The sequence below is a fragment of the Volvox carteri genome (genome assembly GCF_000143455.1).
Source record: "Volvox carteri f. nagariensis unplaced genomic scaffold VOLCAscaffold_4, whole genome shotgun sequence".
NCBI lineage: Eukaryota > Viridiplantae > Chlorophyta > Chlorophyceae > Chlamydomonadales > Volvocaceae > Volvox > Volvox carteri.
This window is the reverse complement of record NW_003307547.1, coordinates 966,700-982,370: the sequence shown is the minus strand read 5'-3', so window position 1 is coordinate 982,370 and position 15,671 is coordinate 966,700. Positions and strand designations below refer to the sequence as shown.

At 55.5% G+C, this 15,671-nt stretch overlaps 2 protein-coding genes across 2 annotated transcripts; both read left to right on the top strand.

Annotated features, from left to right (window-relative positions):
* Positions 1-466: 466 nt before the first annotated feature.
* Positions 467-3,352, top strand: VOLCADRAFT_103159 (uncharacterized protein; the record flags this gene model as incomplete). Its single annotated transcript, XM_002946867.1, has 8 exons — positions 467-488; positions 584-632; positions 762-847; positions 929-1,006; positions 1,084-1,160; positions 1,558-1,734; positions 1,912-2,195; positions 2,399-3,352. 8 exons carry the CDS (start codon positions 467-469, stop codon positions 2,616-2,618), a joined length of 993 nt encoding a protein of 330 aa, XP_002946913.1. The 3' UTR covers positions 2,619-3,352.
* Positions 3,353-10,727: 7,375 nt separating this feature from the next.
* Positions 10,728-11,919, top strand: VOLCADRAFT_33032 (uncharacterized protein; the record flags this gene model as incomplete). Its single annotated transcript, XM_002946866.1, has 3 exons — positions 10,728-10,800; positions 11,196-11,479; positions 11,665-11,919. Coding segments are annotated over 3 exons (612 nt in total), but the record flags the coding sequence as incomplete, so codon positions are not given.
* Between the last annotated feature and the right edge of the window lie 3,752 nt (positions 11,920-15,671).

Below are 15,671 nucleotides of genomic sequence, written 5' to 3'. Positions count from 1 at the left end.
AGTTAGTATAAGACGACCATATGCTTCATTAACGCGACGACCATACCTTCTAACGTTCGCCGATCGCCAACTTCGCGGTGGTCGTTCGCTGGACCGAATAACGGCAAACTGTATTAACGACATTTTCAAACATGTGGCATGGTACATAATGGGGTTACGAGCTATATGGTCATAAATTTGCTTGAGCACATTTATTGTTGCCTGGAAGCACAGAGTAGCAAGCCTTGCAGACCTAATCAGGCAGTAGAACCAAAGCAACTTCCCGGGTCCTTGAAATTGAGCGGCCACAATGGCTCTCGCCTCGCTGACTTATAGCGGTTATATCCAAAATTCTAGCTCATGTGCAGCCCTATCTTCAAAGACGAGGCTACGACGCGCTTTCCTTATGCCTATCCCAGGAGGCATTCCAGCTGTCTCTTGTGCGTGGCGTTCATTGCCGCATGCTGCCCAGCCGCGACCTTCTAGGATGGGCCGACAAACCGTGCTAGGTGCGCGTGCTTTCTGCTGGCAACGCTGGGGCCAGCAACTGCTGTCGGCATTCCCCCAATATGCTTGCCATTTGGAATGTTGCTCTCTCCTGCAGCACTTTGTAAATTCAACACCTACCCCTTCAAAGAAAATGAATACCATCGGTGCGTCATATTGGGCTGCCGCAAGAAACCAACTGGCTGAGCACCTCCGACACCTTGCACGGGGGGCTGCGTTTGCTGTCTCCAATACCGATGTCCTTTGACAATCGCATGTTTAATCCCTACTCTCAGTGTTGAGCTCCTTAACCGTGCGCCCTACGGCCCCATGAGGTTCTTATCTGCCAGAGAGACGGATTCCGATTACTCGGGGTTCACCAGTAAGCGGCCCATAGGATGTTTCTGCCCTGTTGGAACGATTCCACAATTTCCCAGCCTATGAGCTGCTTCTTTTGCTCCAGGTGTAATTGTTTTCCAGCGTGAGCACGAGGGACCTCTGACGATTGAGACGCCCATCCTGGAGGTATTCGTTACTGGAGGTGCGCAGGACAGATATGGCCCATGGACCTGGCCCGGCAAATCGGTGTATTCAACGTAACCGTGGTGTCTTTTCCAGATGCCGCATACAATATTCACGCACAGCTGCATGGTCAGAAGGAGAATCGCCCGGTAGTGCACGACCTCATGTTCAACGTAAGTACCGCCGGGCCTTTTGCTGCCACACATCTTATCCCCTTGCCTTCGCCTCAAAAGAGAATAGACATCAGCAGCAAGTTGCCATCCAGCATCGTGCCTCACCTGCGACTAAGCCGCTTTTGGCATCATTATTTTGTCATTCTAGGACAGCCATATCTCACCAACAGCAACTTTCATACATACCTACTTTGCCGTACCCTGCAAGGTCATTCGAATCTGCCAGCGGATGTTCATTTCTGGAAAAGCCTTGCGCCCAGCTACTGGATGGGATTTCCGCCATTTGCATGCAGACATATTTTTCACCTCGATTGCCAGAAACATAGCATGAGGCAACCCGGACCTATCTGACCGACGATACCCCTTCCTAATGGCTTCCTAACATGTTTTGGGACAGCTGCTTGCGCGTGCGGCTGAGATGCAGCCTGGCCAGTGGCAGCTGCTGCGGGTGGCCATTGTGGCGTTGAAGGACGACCTCTTCGTGGGCCGCCTGTTTTTCGGGGACGCGGCCACTGGCACTGTTTGCTGGGACTGCGACTGCCGGCCATCTGACGGCGTGTACCTTAGCCTGCGGGTGGGTTTACAGCCGTAACATTTGACCTGCCGGGACTAACCTACAACAAATACTCCAAGGTTTGGCCAAGCAAGTTCCCCTTCTTGCTTCCCCTGTTTGCGGGTTGCAGCACCTGCCCTGTCGCGTAGGGTCATCTATCGGCTGAATGGGACGGTCATGCGATCTGTGTCCTTGCAGACTCAATGCCCAATCTACGTGGCGCGCTCAGTGTGGGAGGAGGCGGCCGCACCGCTGCGGCTGTCCAAGGTGCACATGCTCGCAGTAAAGGACGACTTGATGGCTAAGGAGCAGCAACAGCAGCAGCATGAGCAGATGCAGGCGAGCCAGCACCAAACACAAGCGCAAGGCGGTGCCTCCGGCGCCGCGACAGCGGCCATGAAGTCCAACAGCGGGTGCAAAGGCGCTAGTGCAGGTGGCGGCGGCGCCTCCAGCTCGTCCCCTTACGACTTCACGGCTATTAAGTACGTCGCGTCCTGTCGGATACGAACTCGCATGCATTCGTACCTCTACTTGTTGTATGTCGTAGTCGTAGTCGTCCATCCAGGGCCATGCCTCATACGCGCACCGTGTCTTTTTTATCTCGTTTTACAGTGTCGCCGTCCTGGCCCTGACCGTTTGATCCCACGCCAATATGAGCTTATCTTAATACCGTATCGCCCGCCAGGCTCGATGACATCGAGGACATCAAGCTACTCAAGCGCGAACTGGCCATCGCCCTTCAGGAGGAGGATTACGCCGCTGCCGCTCGACTGCGGGACCACCCTTATATGCAGTTGTACCGCCGTATCGAGGCCTTCCGATTATTGGGCAGGGCGAGCGACGCGGAGGCTCTGCAGCGAGAGCTTGCAACCATGATTACACGGAATAACGCTGGTGTAGCATAAGCTAAGTACGGACGCTGCATGGCTATAAGCTCCCGAAAGCATCACATTGGAGAATTGGGACATTGCACGGGTCCTTTGCACAGTTCGTTTGGTCGCTTACAATAACGCTGTGTGTACCGCACATCTGGTTTGACCGGTCCCTTACCCAGGGGGCCCGGTATGCAATGGGTGGCAGCTTGTAGATATCCAAGGGTGTTAAGGCAGGGACGTGTATATGACCAGGCAATGGATAAATGCGCGACTACATGGACCTTCAGCAGGGCTGTCCTTAATTAATCAGCATCCCATATTTTCCAAAATGCTTGCACTCATTGCAATCCACATAACATTTTATGTTCGTATTATGGCATGGTGCAACATATGGCTGCATTGCAGTAGTAGCACACGCGGGTTGCATTATCGCCGAAAGCGAGCCATCCGTAGTCATTACAAAACACCCTTCGGCAGCCGTAGCTTGCCGCTCTGTGCAGAGGTCTTCTTTAGTGGCTTAACGCGGAGAACGCCGTTCTTGAAGGAAGGTCCCGCCTCCATTAGACCTCGGTCGCGGTTCTTGGCTGTGGGCAGGCGTTGAAGAACATTTGGTTCAGGATGTGTAGATAGGTATCTGTCCAGTAGTCACAATACTAGGCAGGAAGATTGGTAGATCATGCATTAGTAATTGATTCCAGGCATTTGGTAATATGTTGATTTGGTGATATAACTGTGCATGTCCAGAATTTAAGAACGTACCTTTCAGGGCTCGCTTCTTTTTGCCGAGCCCCTTCCGCTGTAGCATCCCCGTTTCGATAGCCTCTTCCAATGCACGCGCCTGACGCTTAGCCGCCATCTTGGCCAGTCCCTTTCCAATGGACGCCGCCGTGCGAGGGGCCGTTTCGGCCTTAGCGCCGAGCCGTGAGAGCATACGGGCCTTGTACAGCTTGGTACCCTTCTTGTCCAGTGCGCCCGCAGCTAGTGTAATAAGGTAATAGCGCAGTAGGCAGCGTGAGGCAGTAGGCAACGTAATTTCTACTAATTCGGCTTTTCATCATATACTAGCATCCGTGATTGTAACTTCCACCGATTGTAACTTCCACCGACTATATTTCGGGTCATACGGTATGCGAAGAGGATGGAGACAATCGCGGTTCTTTGCACATACATGGCGTCCTGGGAATAAGACACCTACCGAATTTCTCCACTTCCAGTTGCAGCTTTTGGAACTCCTCAGGGCTGAGGTCTTCGTCCGCCGCAGCTTGGGATACCTGTGCTGGGCGGACCTCAGCAGCTTCGTGCACCTTACTGGCCTGTAATGGGGGTAGGAAGGAACAGCCACAGAGGGAAACACATGTGGCTGTTGGTTGCAGCCTTGTACGGCATATTACACCCAAAGATCATGTACGCTGTCTCCCCTCCAACTCCGCAAGCTTAGGTCAAACATTGTAAGAGTTAAATAATGTAAAATTCAACCGATACACTTGCACCTGTAAATGCAATTCATGGCCTAGGCTGCGGATGGGTGAGCATGCGCAAGGCGAATTACCTTGTGAGACATGAATAGCTTCCGCTCACGCCTCATTGCATCGGCCCGCATAACTGCTGATTGCGCGTCCCCTGATGTGCGTGCAGCAGCACCAGTGCTGGCCGGCCCGGATACCTTGCCACTCTTTGCCTGCGCCTGCTTGGCGTTTTTGCTAGCCCGCATAATTAGATCAATCTCGTCCGTGGCCCCTGAAGACCGTTTCCGTCGGGCAGCACCAGTGCCCGCTGGTGCCTGTGTTGGAGAGGAGGTCCCTGGCTGGCTTCCATCCGACCGGTGCTTCTGGTCCTGCTCCTTCGCTGTGGCCGCTTGCGCCGCCCCTGCCTGTTGTTCCCGCTGACGCGAGCCCATGGCGGCGCTTGGACTAGGCCCATTCCGCGCTTCTTTAACTGCAGGTAACAATATCGCGTATACCAGGGGTACGGGTTTTGCAAGCTGGTAGCTTCACAGGCTATTAAGTGTGGCTTTGGATTGAGGAGTCTCTATGATTGTTACCATTACAATCCATTTTGATGTAGCCCGGCCGGTGGGCGTCCTCAGTGTATTTAAAACTTTTTCACCGTGTGTGGTTGTTACAGTGGGCTCCAGACTCACGAAGAGTAGAGCCAGCTGGCCAGCTGGCCGTGCACTGCAATTTCACCGTGGTAATGTTTTAGTGACCAAGTGGTTACTGTGGGGGTTTTCCTAGGTAACCACCCTACAAAAGCTTTTCCCCAGTGAATATGCTGAACAGGAGCCCACTCGAACCGGACATTCGAAGATCCAACTTTGACTCTATGTACGGCAACGTGTTCCCGAGCCGAGCTCAGTGAAGCATCACTGCTCCCATCCAAGCGTCAAAAAACGTTTTGAGGTGGTCACTACGGGGGTCTGTGGCCCAATTTCCTGGCGACCACCTGGTTACTGGCAGGTGACTCAAAACATTTCCTAGTGACCACCTTCTGGGAGGGAATTATTTTCTCAGTAACTACTTGGTCACTAGTAACCACTTTTAAAACACTGGGCGTCCTAATGCTAGCCAGCATAATGACAGCCACCCGTACCAAGATGGCTACCGCTGTCGTGCAGAAACAACATATGCGCAAGATGGAGCAACTTTATCATCGCATCAAATACACTCTCTGCAAACCCTGCTGGGGAGGCAACGGGCGCCTACCCAAGTTGTAAGGAGCCCCACCTTGTGACCGAATTGCCCAGTCCAGCTGTTTCCTTTCCCGCGGAAACCCACCAGAAATACAACGCCTTTGCATCGTAAAACGCTTTTGCAGCACATCAATCCCATGGGAACAAAACCCAAACCTCCTTGCCCTGAAGTCCCCCACCTTGGTGCTTGCTCCTAGCCGTTTCGCCACAATCAACAGAATTTGAGCTTTGTTTCATTTTCCCGCTCGTCCTTGGCGCCTTGCCGCCCTTATCATCGTCAAACGATGACATGAAGCGTTCCCCTGCCGCCACGCCAAAAGCGACGCTGTTGGTAGCTAACGGAGGACAAGCTCGCAGCGCCAGTCACCTCTGCTTACCATATTCATGTAATTTTTGTAGTGCCGCATCAGCAACGCTGCTTGGCACCGTGCCTTTTCGTTTGGCCTTCATGAATCTTTTCGGTTAGGCCACCTTGGAGTCCGATAGGAAAATTAATTCAAGATGATTAAACTAAATTACAGGTCCAACCACTACAAGAGTTTGTTTATGCGGGAAAGCAGCAGTAAGGAAAATTTGACGGCTACGAACAACAGCTCTGCGATGGCGGTTATGGGCTTTGTAATTTGTTTCAAGGGACAAAGTAGGCTTGCACTCAGAATTTGAGGACTGCTTCGCCGAGGAAAACATACTCGATCCCGATTACACTGAACCGTTGCCCTGCGGCTTGCCTTTCGTACGGTATAGCTCTGCATCATATGTGAATTTCCTTTAGGCAAGGAGAGGTTGCGGCATTTTGGGTTTGTCAAGGCAAGCAATTGGTAGATGGGCAGCCAGGGCAAAGATCCCAGCAAAGACCCCAGCAAAGACCCCAGCAGCTCAGCAGGTAGGTCGGCAAAATTTCTGGTGTATATGCATATTCATGGTATAATAGATAGGATCGAGAATGTGATGTTTTTAAGCAGAATGCGATTGTTACAGACGGGTCGAGTGCTGCGCCCCTAGGAACGCCTCCCGCACAACACTGTGGGCCTTATTCAGAAAAGACCCGGCCAGGCCGTACTAACTTCACTGGACACAAAATCTCAGTTATTACGCTCATACAGAAACGATGCGGCTCCGACGTGAGCCCTCAGACCTCATCATTGTACATCGGTAAACCGCAAACAACCTTGTTCGCGTCGTTGACATATAAGGTTGGTGAGGCACGAGTTCCTAATGTTTTGGCAGGTTATCCCGTGCCGCAAAAGCAGTTAAACGGGCCCAAAAGTTAGTTATGACATCCTAAGTCATGCGGTTAAGTTTTGACGTAGGCACGCCCATGTTGGCCTGAAGACCTTCCCTAAACAACAAACGGCGACCGAGATTGAGTCAGTCTGATGGCCGTGAGGCACACCACCTCCCACACACACCCATAAATGGAGGCCGGTGGAATGCCCAACCACAATTTAGCCCGGATAAAAAGGTCTGGAAACTCTAGTTCGTTCTGCAGAGCCTCACGAAGAGCCAACGCGATAGCACAGTCTCTCACAGTCCCAGAAATGATGCCGACGATCCCCACAAACCATGGGCACATGTGCCACAGGGACACAAAGCAGCAGGGACGCCTCTTTGACGTTGCGCCCTATGCATAGGAAAGGCAGGGAAGCCATCAAGAGCTAGCCGCCAAGAGCTTCCTTATGTTCATTATCCCACCGAAGTCGCCACATGCGCGACAGAGTCCGACGTTCACCCGCAATACAAGACCAGTGGACACACTACCACCGAATGCTATTGGTACCGATTTTGTGATGCGGTTACTAACTTGACTGAGATGGCAGCTTCTGTGGGAGACTTAGCTGTAGCAGGCGAGGTCGAACAGCTGTCAGTTGTAGCTAAAACTACCCTAGGGGTTCGCTTCGCAGATAGGCCCTCGCTCGAACAGCAGTCGGTTCCGTTCTCACCTGTGAGGAATAGCTTGCAGCTAGTCGCTGGGTTGCATTTACCAGCTTTTGGTCGGGCTTTTGCGGTATCAGGTTATGGCATTAGTAGAGTCCCGTACCACTTGGAAAACATCCATGACCGCTTTGAAGCGGGGAATGTCCGCTAGGCGACGCAAAATGGCCCCACAATCATCCGCATACCGTGACGCAGCGAGGTGAATGTCACGCAAACTTATGCCGATTTGTTGATATTGAAGCCAAATTAGTAATGCTTGAGCTGGCGCGAGATAGAGGATGGGGGCAAGCGGACACCCTTGCCTGACGCCAGCCGCTATAAGAACCCAGTACGAAAGGTAACAATTGACAATCGCCGCTGATTGTGTACTGGTATGCAGACGTCGAACCCACGCAATAAAGCCTGCGCATACCCCCAATTCACACAGACATGCGTACAGAAAATCTCTATCAAGAGTATCGTAGGCTTTGTAGAAGTCAAGGAAAGCTGCCACACAAGTACGGCGTGAAGCGTGGGCAGAAGTTGTAAGGAGCAGCACACTATCCGCGATTCGCCTGCCCGTGAGGAGGGCTGTCTGCTCCGTGTCTACGACTCGGCTAAACAGCGGCAGAAGCCGTTGCTTGAGGACCCGCTGATAGTGCAAGAGCAGAGTATCAGGTGCCGGGCCATCTAAAGAAGACAGGGTGGTGACGGCAGCCAACTCACTGTTCCCATTTACCCCACCCACGAGCTGGAGTTGCCACACCTCAATGTTAACTTGGTCGTCATGCATTCACGCATGTCAGCCGCATTCACCTGCTCATAGACATGCATGTACTCCGGTATGCCAGTAGCCGCTGGGCCAGTAGCCGCTGGGCCAGCCACAGGCATTTAAATTGAATACGGTCAAGGCTTGCAACGCCCAGGCCTGGCCACAAGTCAACCGAAAACCCACCGATGCACCTCACCATCGACTTGTTATCGGGCGCCAACCATGACCTGCCTCATGAAGAATAAGCAAGCAGCTAACCCCTTCTTTCGGCAGATGCGAGGTCGCCCATACACACGCTCACCGGTCCTAGCACATTGGCTAGGCACTGGGTATTATTGGCGATGTACGGCAAGCAACCAACAAACTGGATGTAGGGATGTCAGCCAGACGAAGTATAATTGCAACAAAGGACGTAATAAGAGGCCAAATATAATTATTGCTGTGTGAGATATTATCTTAAGTTTCGTCTTAGTAAACAGATAAACATACGGACAAACAGACAGATAAAGGGACATGGCCAACCCTCCCGCCCCGAGCGCGCTTCACCCTGGGGGCCCCGCTAGAACTCGAATAAGAATCAAAAGATTTGCTCTTTCGTAAAGCATAGAAGCGAAATCATGTCCAGGATGCGATAAGGACATGTGTACGAACCATGTACAGACATGTACAAATACACGAACATGTGTACGTACATACGCAGCAGCTTCTTACAACACATACAGCAGCAAGAGCCCAGGTATGGACATTATGGACATCAGGTACCAGGATAGCACTGGAGGCTATCACATCGGTCCACCCAGCTTCCAACACCTCTTCCACGAGCTGCACCGCTTCACTCTCCTGCCGTAGCCCTCCCCGCGCTCATCCTCGCCGCTCTCCATCCTGCCCTATAGCTCGCGCAATTGTCTGTACTTTACCGATTCCAGTTGTTTGCCAAAAGTGTCAAATGTTACAATAAAAGGTGGCTTGCAAAGTTATTTGCATGCATGACGGAGATGTGTAATCGGAACAAACGTTTACCCATAACGCTTACGTCGGAGTCCCAGTCGCGTCCTGATGTTCAGGATTTCCCTGACATACCTGACATACTTAGCATATGATATTTAGCAAGTTATTGACAATGTCAGTGTGGCGTCCTGGCTCCGACGAGTCCATGGCAAGCAGCTGGCCGTGCTCTGAAAATTGTAGGTCCTGTCTAGTGTTTAGCCACAAAATTCGATTCATATTCATAACGACTTACTTTATGCCGTTTCGTCAGGGCTGTTGCGCTTGGTGGTCGCCCTAACTGCCGGCCTGGCTTTAGCAGTTTCCCAGCTCCAAGCGAAGGTATGGCTGCGACACCACACAACAAACAATACCTCACTGAAGACGCCGTGAGGCATGCAAGCCACCATGACGGCGTGGCGTGGAATGCTGCGCCCGGAAAGGGGGGCTTCTCTGTGCTCACGTGTCGCTGGGGTTCAGGCTGCTGGTTCAGGACGAGGTACCTTGCCTCATCCCAACGCCGCAATCCTTCTTCCAGCGCGCCTTAGCCATTGAGCACCTAAGCCGTTGGGCCCCCACAAACACACCGGTGCCGGTGCGTCGGTGTAGTGCTGCCTCGAGGCATCCCTAGCCCCGTCGGTGAACTGATAGCTGCTAGCCTAGTCCGTGCCCGGCCCTTATCGCGTGTGATCGAGGGGTGGTTAGCGCGAGTTACTTGAACCCTGCCCGCTCCCCCGCAACGGAGAATCGGGTGAGAGCTCTTTAAATAGGGCCTAGTGCCTTAGTAGGGAGGAGTAGGGTCAGTACAGGGTTTCGGGGTTTCCTCGGTCTTAGTGAACCCTCACCCCAAGGGCCGGATCAGGCCGGGGATGGAGAGGAGTCTTGTTTCGTGTTTCAGGCTCAGTGCGCAAACTCGTGTGACGGAGCCTTGACTCGTGAGAACGTGCGCGCATGCGGGGCCTCCCACCCCCCGGGGGAGGATAGCGGACCTGCGGCTCTCGGCTGCTTAGGAGGGGGCTGAGGCCCCTCGCGCCCCTCTCCCGTCTGCGGGAGAGAGAGCTTAGGCGGTCTTTCCGTTGGGGCTGGGCAGCAACCCCAGGCCAGTGTCAGGCCCGGTCAGATATTTGTAACCTACACACACATACACAAGATATGTAAGCACACCCACACCCACACATACACCCCTGGGGCCTGTGTAACGACTCCTTGTGTGATATCCTGGTGTGTCTCTGTGGGCCCATGGTATACTGAGATATCCCGGGGCTCTGTCGGAATAGCGGCGCCACCCCGGACATCTGCAGCCATCGTCTGCTCCCTCCCCGTATCCGCACTCCCCCCCGGCCCAGGCCAGCGGCCCTCATTGAACCCCACTGCCGCCGCCGCCAACCCACCCCATGCAACCCCCATCGGACCCAACCAGGCCACATCTCACGGCTCCATACCCGTGATGTCGTCGGAGGGGGGGGCCTCCCAGTCGCAACCCGTCATGACTGCAGCTGTCGATACAACTACAGCTGCAGGTACAGCTCAAGGCTATTCACGGACCCGTCCAACAGCTGCTACAATACAAACTACAACAAAGAGTGGCAGCAGCCCTAGTTTCATGACAGGGCCAGACCGGGGCCAGGGCTCTGGGGGCTCCGAAACCAGTCAGTTGGGATCCGGAGAACCAGCTGGTAGAACCTCAGCGGCTCAGTGGCAGCCAGGAACACGAGCAACAGCAGGACCATCATCCGCAACCGCGGCGGCAGCGGTAGCGGGGGTACGAGCGATCGCAGGTATAGCCCACAGAGGGGCTTCTGCGGAGCTTCCAGAGCACACCCGGGAAGCGTATGAGCTGGCGGTGGCTGAGGGTGCGTGGGTGGAAAGGGTGGGTGGGGGGAAAGTCCTGTTGCAGATGACGTGGCGGGACGCTGGATGGGCGTGTACACCTGTTTGTACACCTGTATGCGTGGAGTAACACAATGGCTAACCTCAAAGTCAGTTGCTTGGGGGCACTCCACACACACACACTGACACGTTTTACTTACCTGCCCTCAACCCGCCCCAACCCACTCACCTCCCCCTGATGATCAGGGGGGGGCGACATGTAGGCGGGTGGGCACATGCAGGGCCGGATCCCGGGCCCCTCCTCATCTACTCGCGGTTGGGTATCATGTCGCAGTCGGTGGTTACCTCAATCCCGGCCCCGGCCCCGGCCCTGGCCCCGGCCCTGGCCCTGGCCCCGGCCCCACCTTTCCATCTCCAGGTGCCGACTTCATTGAATGCGACGTAGTGCTGACGAGGGACCTGGTGCCGCTGTGCCGTCATGAACCCAACATGGTCGCCTCAACGGACGTGGCCACAAAATTCCCGAACCGCTGGCGCACCTACGTCATTGACGGCGAGCAAGTGACGGGCATTTTCAGTGTGGACCTCACAGCCGCGGAGGTGGCAACGTTACGTGCCGTACAGCCCTGGCCGTTCCGGGATCAGTCGTACAATGGCAGGTTCCGCGTGGCTACGCTGGCGGACTATTTAGAGGTGGCGCTGGTAGGTCGTTGGTGGCCGTTTGCGACCAGGCGGTGGAATTGAAGTCCCAGAAAGTTCTTCGTTTAGTGTAAGAAATTTTCAATCCTTCTCAAGCACATATCCATATTCGCTCTGTACACCTGTATTCATATTCCTCCTTCCTTGCCCGCCTGGATGATCGCCTGCCTGCCCGCCGCCTTCCGCAGGCCGCCAACCGCAGTGTAGGAATTTATCCGGAGACCAAGCACCCCTCCTGGACCAACTCCCTGCCCTGTGTGCGAGCCGCCAACACCACCCTGGAGGACATACTGTTGGCAGCTCTGTCAGCTGCAGGTTTCGGAGCCCCCCTGGGCAGTGAGGCCTGGGCTCGGCGACCCGTCTTCCTGCAGAGCTTCGAAGCGAGCAGTCTGCGCTACCTGGCTGCCCGCACCTGCGCCCCCACAGTGCTGCTGCTGGGCGACTGGGAGGGGTGAGCAGCTCTGGGAGATGTCTTCCCCGCCCTGCTGTCCTCTTCTCGCACTGCCTCCTCATGCAGCCTTGAACATCCTTGCCTGTTCTCTTGTGCTAGGGCCGACGGCTTCTGCGACCTGCTGCTGCTGTGCTGCTGTTACCTTTCCATCTCTCCCGCAGTCTTATTGACATAACACACCCCACTTCCGCCTCCATCCATCAATCAATCATGGGGCCACCCCAACCCTCACCGCGCAGTTGGGTCGCACCGGACACTGGTCGTACATTGGCCGAGCTGACTGAGGATTCCTCCCTGGAGGAGATCTCCCAGTGGGCCGCGGCAGTTGGTACGGCAAAGGGGACCTTGGTGGCCTGGCAGCAACAGCAGGAGCAGGGGCAGCAAGAGGAGGGGTCGCAAGGGGCAGCGGGTCTGGGCGCGGGCGCTGGCGCTGGCGGTGGTCGCTATGTTAGCTCCGGGCTTGTGGAGAAGTTCCATGCTCATGGGTTACTGGTGAGAAGAAGAGGGCGGGAGGGGAGACGGCGGGTCGACGTGGGGAAAGTGAGGAGCCTCCGTCGCTGCAGTGTTAGTTTGCTGCATTACTGACTGACTGGCTCGGAGTTAGTTGGATTCCTCACCGCACAGCCAGCCACGTGCGGTTTGGGGATGAAGGGGCCGGGTGCTGCGTAGTGCTGCTAAGAGTTCGGCTGGTAGACCCGGAATAAGGACGCGGGGGGCACACAGCGGCTGCGGGCAGCGCTGGGTGAGGTGAGGTGTGTACGGCCAGCAGGCGGCAGCCATGCAGGGCAGGGTCTCGTGCTGTCTGACTCCCTTTCCGCACTTCGGAGGGCCATCTGGGGGCGAACCCCTACCAGGTGTGGTGAATGCAACGAGCCTAGAGCCCGTACTGGGCCGTAGTGGCGCCCGTGTCGCGCGTATGGGCTCACCACGGTGAACCACAGCAGCGAATGTGCTCCAGCACCCTCCGGGGGGGGGTCCGTCCACGGGTCGGTGGCGGCATCACGAACTCACGGCCCTAAGCCCTCCGCCACTACGTCACTAGCACCCGAATCCAACGTATCCCAACTCCCGCACCCTCCCCCTTTTTTTCATTCCTGTCTCTCCTCCTAACCCTTTCCTGCCCTCTCCCCTATCCCTCACCCCCTACCTCCCCCCAACACACACCCCAGGTGCACACCTACACGCTGCGTCCCGAGCCCCGCTTCCTGCTGCCCCACCTCGAGGGCCCCTCAGCCAATGTCAGTGCCGAGTACCAGCTGCTGCTGGGTGGCGTACCGGTAGCGGTGGACGGAGTGTTCACCGACCACATGCCCTCCCTGAAAGATTGGATGGCTCAGCACCGCACCACCACCACCGAGAGCAGCAGCAGCACCACCACCGGGAGCAGCACCACCACCACCGGGAGCGTCAGCGGGAGCAGCAGTAGCGGGGATAGCAGTAATAGTAGAGGTAGTAGCAGCAGTAATAGTCATCGTACTTATCGGCATCAACAGCACGATAAAAGTCAGGCTGGGGTGCAGGGGCAGGGGCGAGGGGATGGGCAGGGCCGCGGGCGGCACGGGGTGGACTCGGTGCAGGAAGGTGCACTCGTTGAGGCGGCGGCTGCCCGGAGGTTGCTAGGTGGAGGCTGGCAGGCAGGGATGCGGATGGCGAGGTGGAGGGCGGCCTCGGTGCCGCCACAGCTTTCATCGTCCGGCGCTCCAGGGAACAACGCCTGGCTGCGTGGGTGGCTGCTGGGGAGCGGTAGCTGGAGCCCCAGCAGCCGGAGCAGGAGGGCCACAAAGATGCAAGGGTTAGGAAAAGAACATGTGTCGACAGGACATGCCGGTATTCGGGATGCCGATGTGCGGAATAGCGGTGGAGGTGTGCAGAACGGAGATGACTGGACTGGCGGGACCCGGCTGGACGCGGATGGGGGAGGGTTTGGCGGTGCAGCGGCTGCGTGTAGAGATGACAGGGGGGTTCCGTTGGGCGGAGCCATGTGAGTTGCGGGAGCGGCGGGGTGAGTCGAGGGCGGGATCTGCTGGCAGGCGGATGTTCCCGAGTGTGGAGTGAGGGGCTGCAGTGTCGCCCGCAGTGTATCGCCCGCAGGCTGAAGTACCGGCGGGAGGGTGACATACCCCGTCGTGTCGTATTGTGTCGTATTGTGTTTTGCTATCACCGGGTGCTTACCGGGTGGTTGAGGGAAAGTCACGTGAACCCAACGGAGGGCGGACGGAGGAGGTTGGGGGAAGTCAGGATGGGGCAGGGGAGATGGGGCGGGGGAGCGGGTGGTAGCCACCGGGCGTGGGGAGTTGTGATGTGAGTCTAGGTGCGTGCAACAGCGGAGCTCGGCTTGCTGCCCAGCCAGCTTGCTGCATCATATGGACCTGATCAGTAAGGGTGCAGTGAGGATGTGAGGCGCAGTCTCTAGGCTGGAAGGAATAGAGGCCAGATAGAAATATGAGGTCAAGGGTAAATGGTCACTGTAAAGGAAGGGGGAGGGCTGTGTATCCGTCCATCGGCAGTTTAATGGCGTGTGGGTGGGTGGGTGTCGTTACCGAGGTAAGGTAGCCCAGTCAATCTGTCGTTACGGCGGAAATGGCTTTCTGGATATTATGTATTCCGCTCTTCTGGGCTCGAGGCAAAGTAACCCCGTGCGAACTACTACTACGTGTGGGGCATGGCGGTAACAGGGCTGTCATGCACCGTTGCCGGCATGTGTTCATATTTCACCGGCTAAAACCACTGATTGATGCATGTATCGGTTGGTTGCAGGTTGGGTTCTACGTGCGCCATACTGCGTGTATACAGCACGGGATGCTTGCTTGCGGAGAACGCTGGACGCTATCGAGCATTCTGCGCCGTACCACACACACGACCTAGATCCATGCCTCCCCACCCCCAGCGCGGCCTTGCCGTGATGAGTAAGGTTACAAGTCACAACAGGGGGGGATTCAGTCGATTCCGCTGCCACTCTGGACAAGTAAGTAATGCGTAAACCGCATGCTTCAACCCTCTCCGTCCAGCTTCATGCTTGTGTGGTAATGCATGTGGGTGAAACACTCCTGACCCGCCTCGCACCACCCTCCGCCCTCTCCTCCCGTCAATACTAGCAGGCAGGTTCACAGATGGATGGACATGTGTGGCGAGCGTCCTTCCTGCATTATGTCCATACACACGCGCACTTTAATCGAAGTACAAGGGGCTCCTGGCTTCTGCGCAGGCAGCTGGCCCCCTGATTGACCACATCAAATCCTCTTCACGCCAATTGCCAAAATGACTACAAAAGGTTTAACCATTCTTGTGTGCGACCGAGCAAACGAAACACACCAGGTTAGAAACCTGCGACACAGCTTGCTCAAGGACTCCAGGTGAAACAGATAAGAGGAAGCAAATCACGCTTCCATCAGCGAGCTGGCCCACTGTAATTAAGTGGAATCGCTTCAGGAATGGACTGTGCGACGCAAAACGCCCTGTGAAGGTCCAAACTAGGTAACAAGAGGGGAATTCGCAGCTAGCGCGCGTCGGCACACGAGAACACGTACGACATGGCAATATCCTGCCACGCACCGCCGGTTCCGGAACCATTTGAGAACACTTCTCCATACGGCTGTGTCATCCATTCCAATCACAGACAGCGCTACTGCACCGCGCTTAATGATCTATATATCTATCACCAAGTTCAGGATGAATGGTAAAGTAAAGTAAACATCCGAAACGATATCGCCCGAGGAAACATGCAACACCGCACGACATCACGAA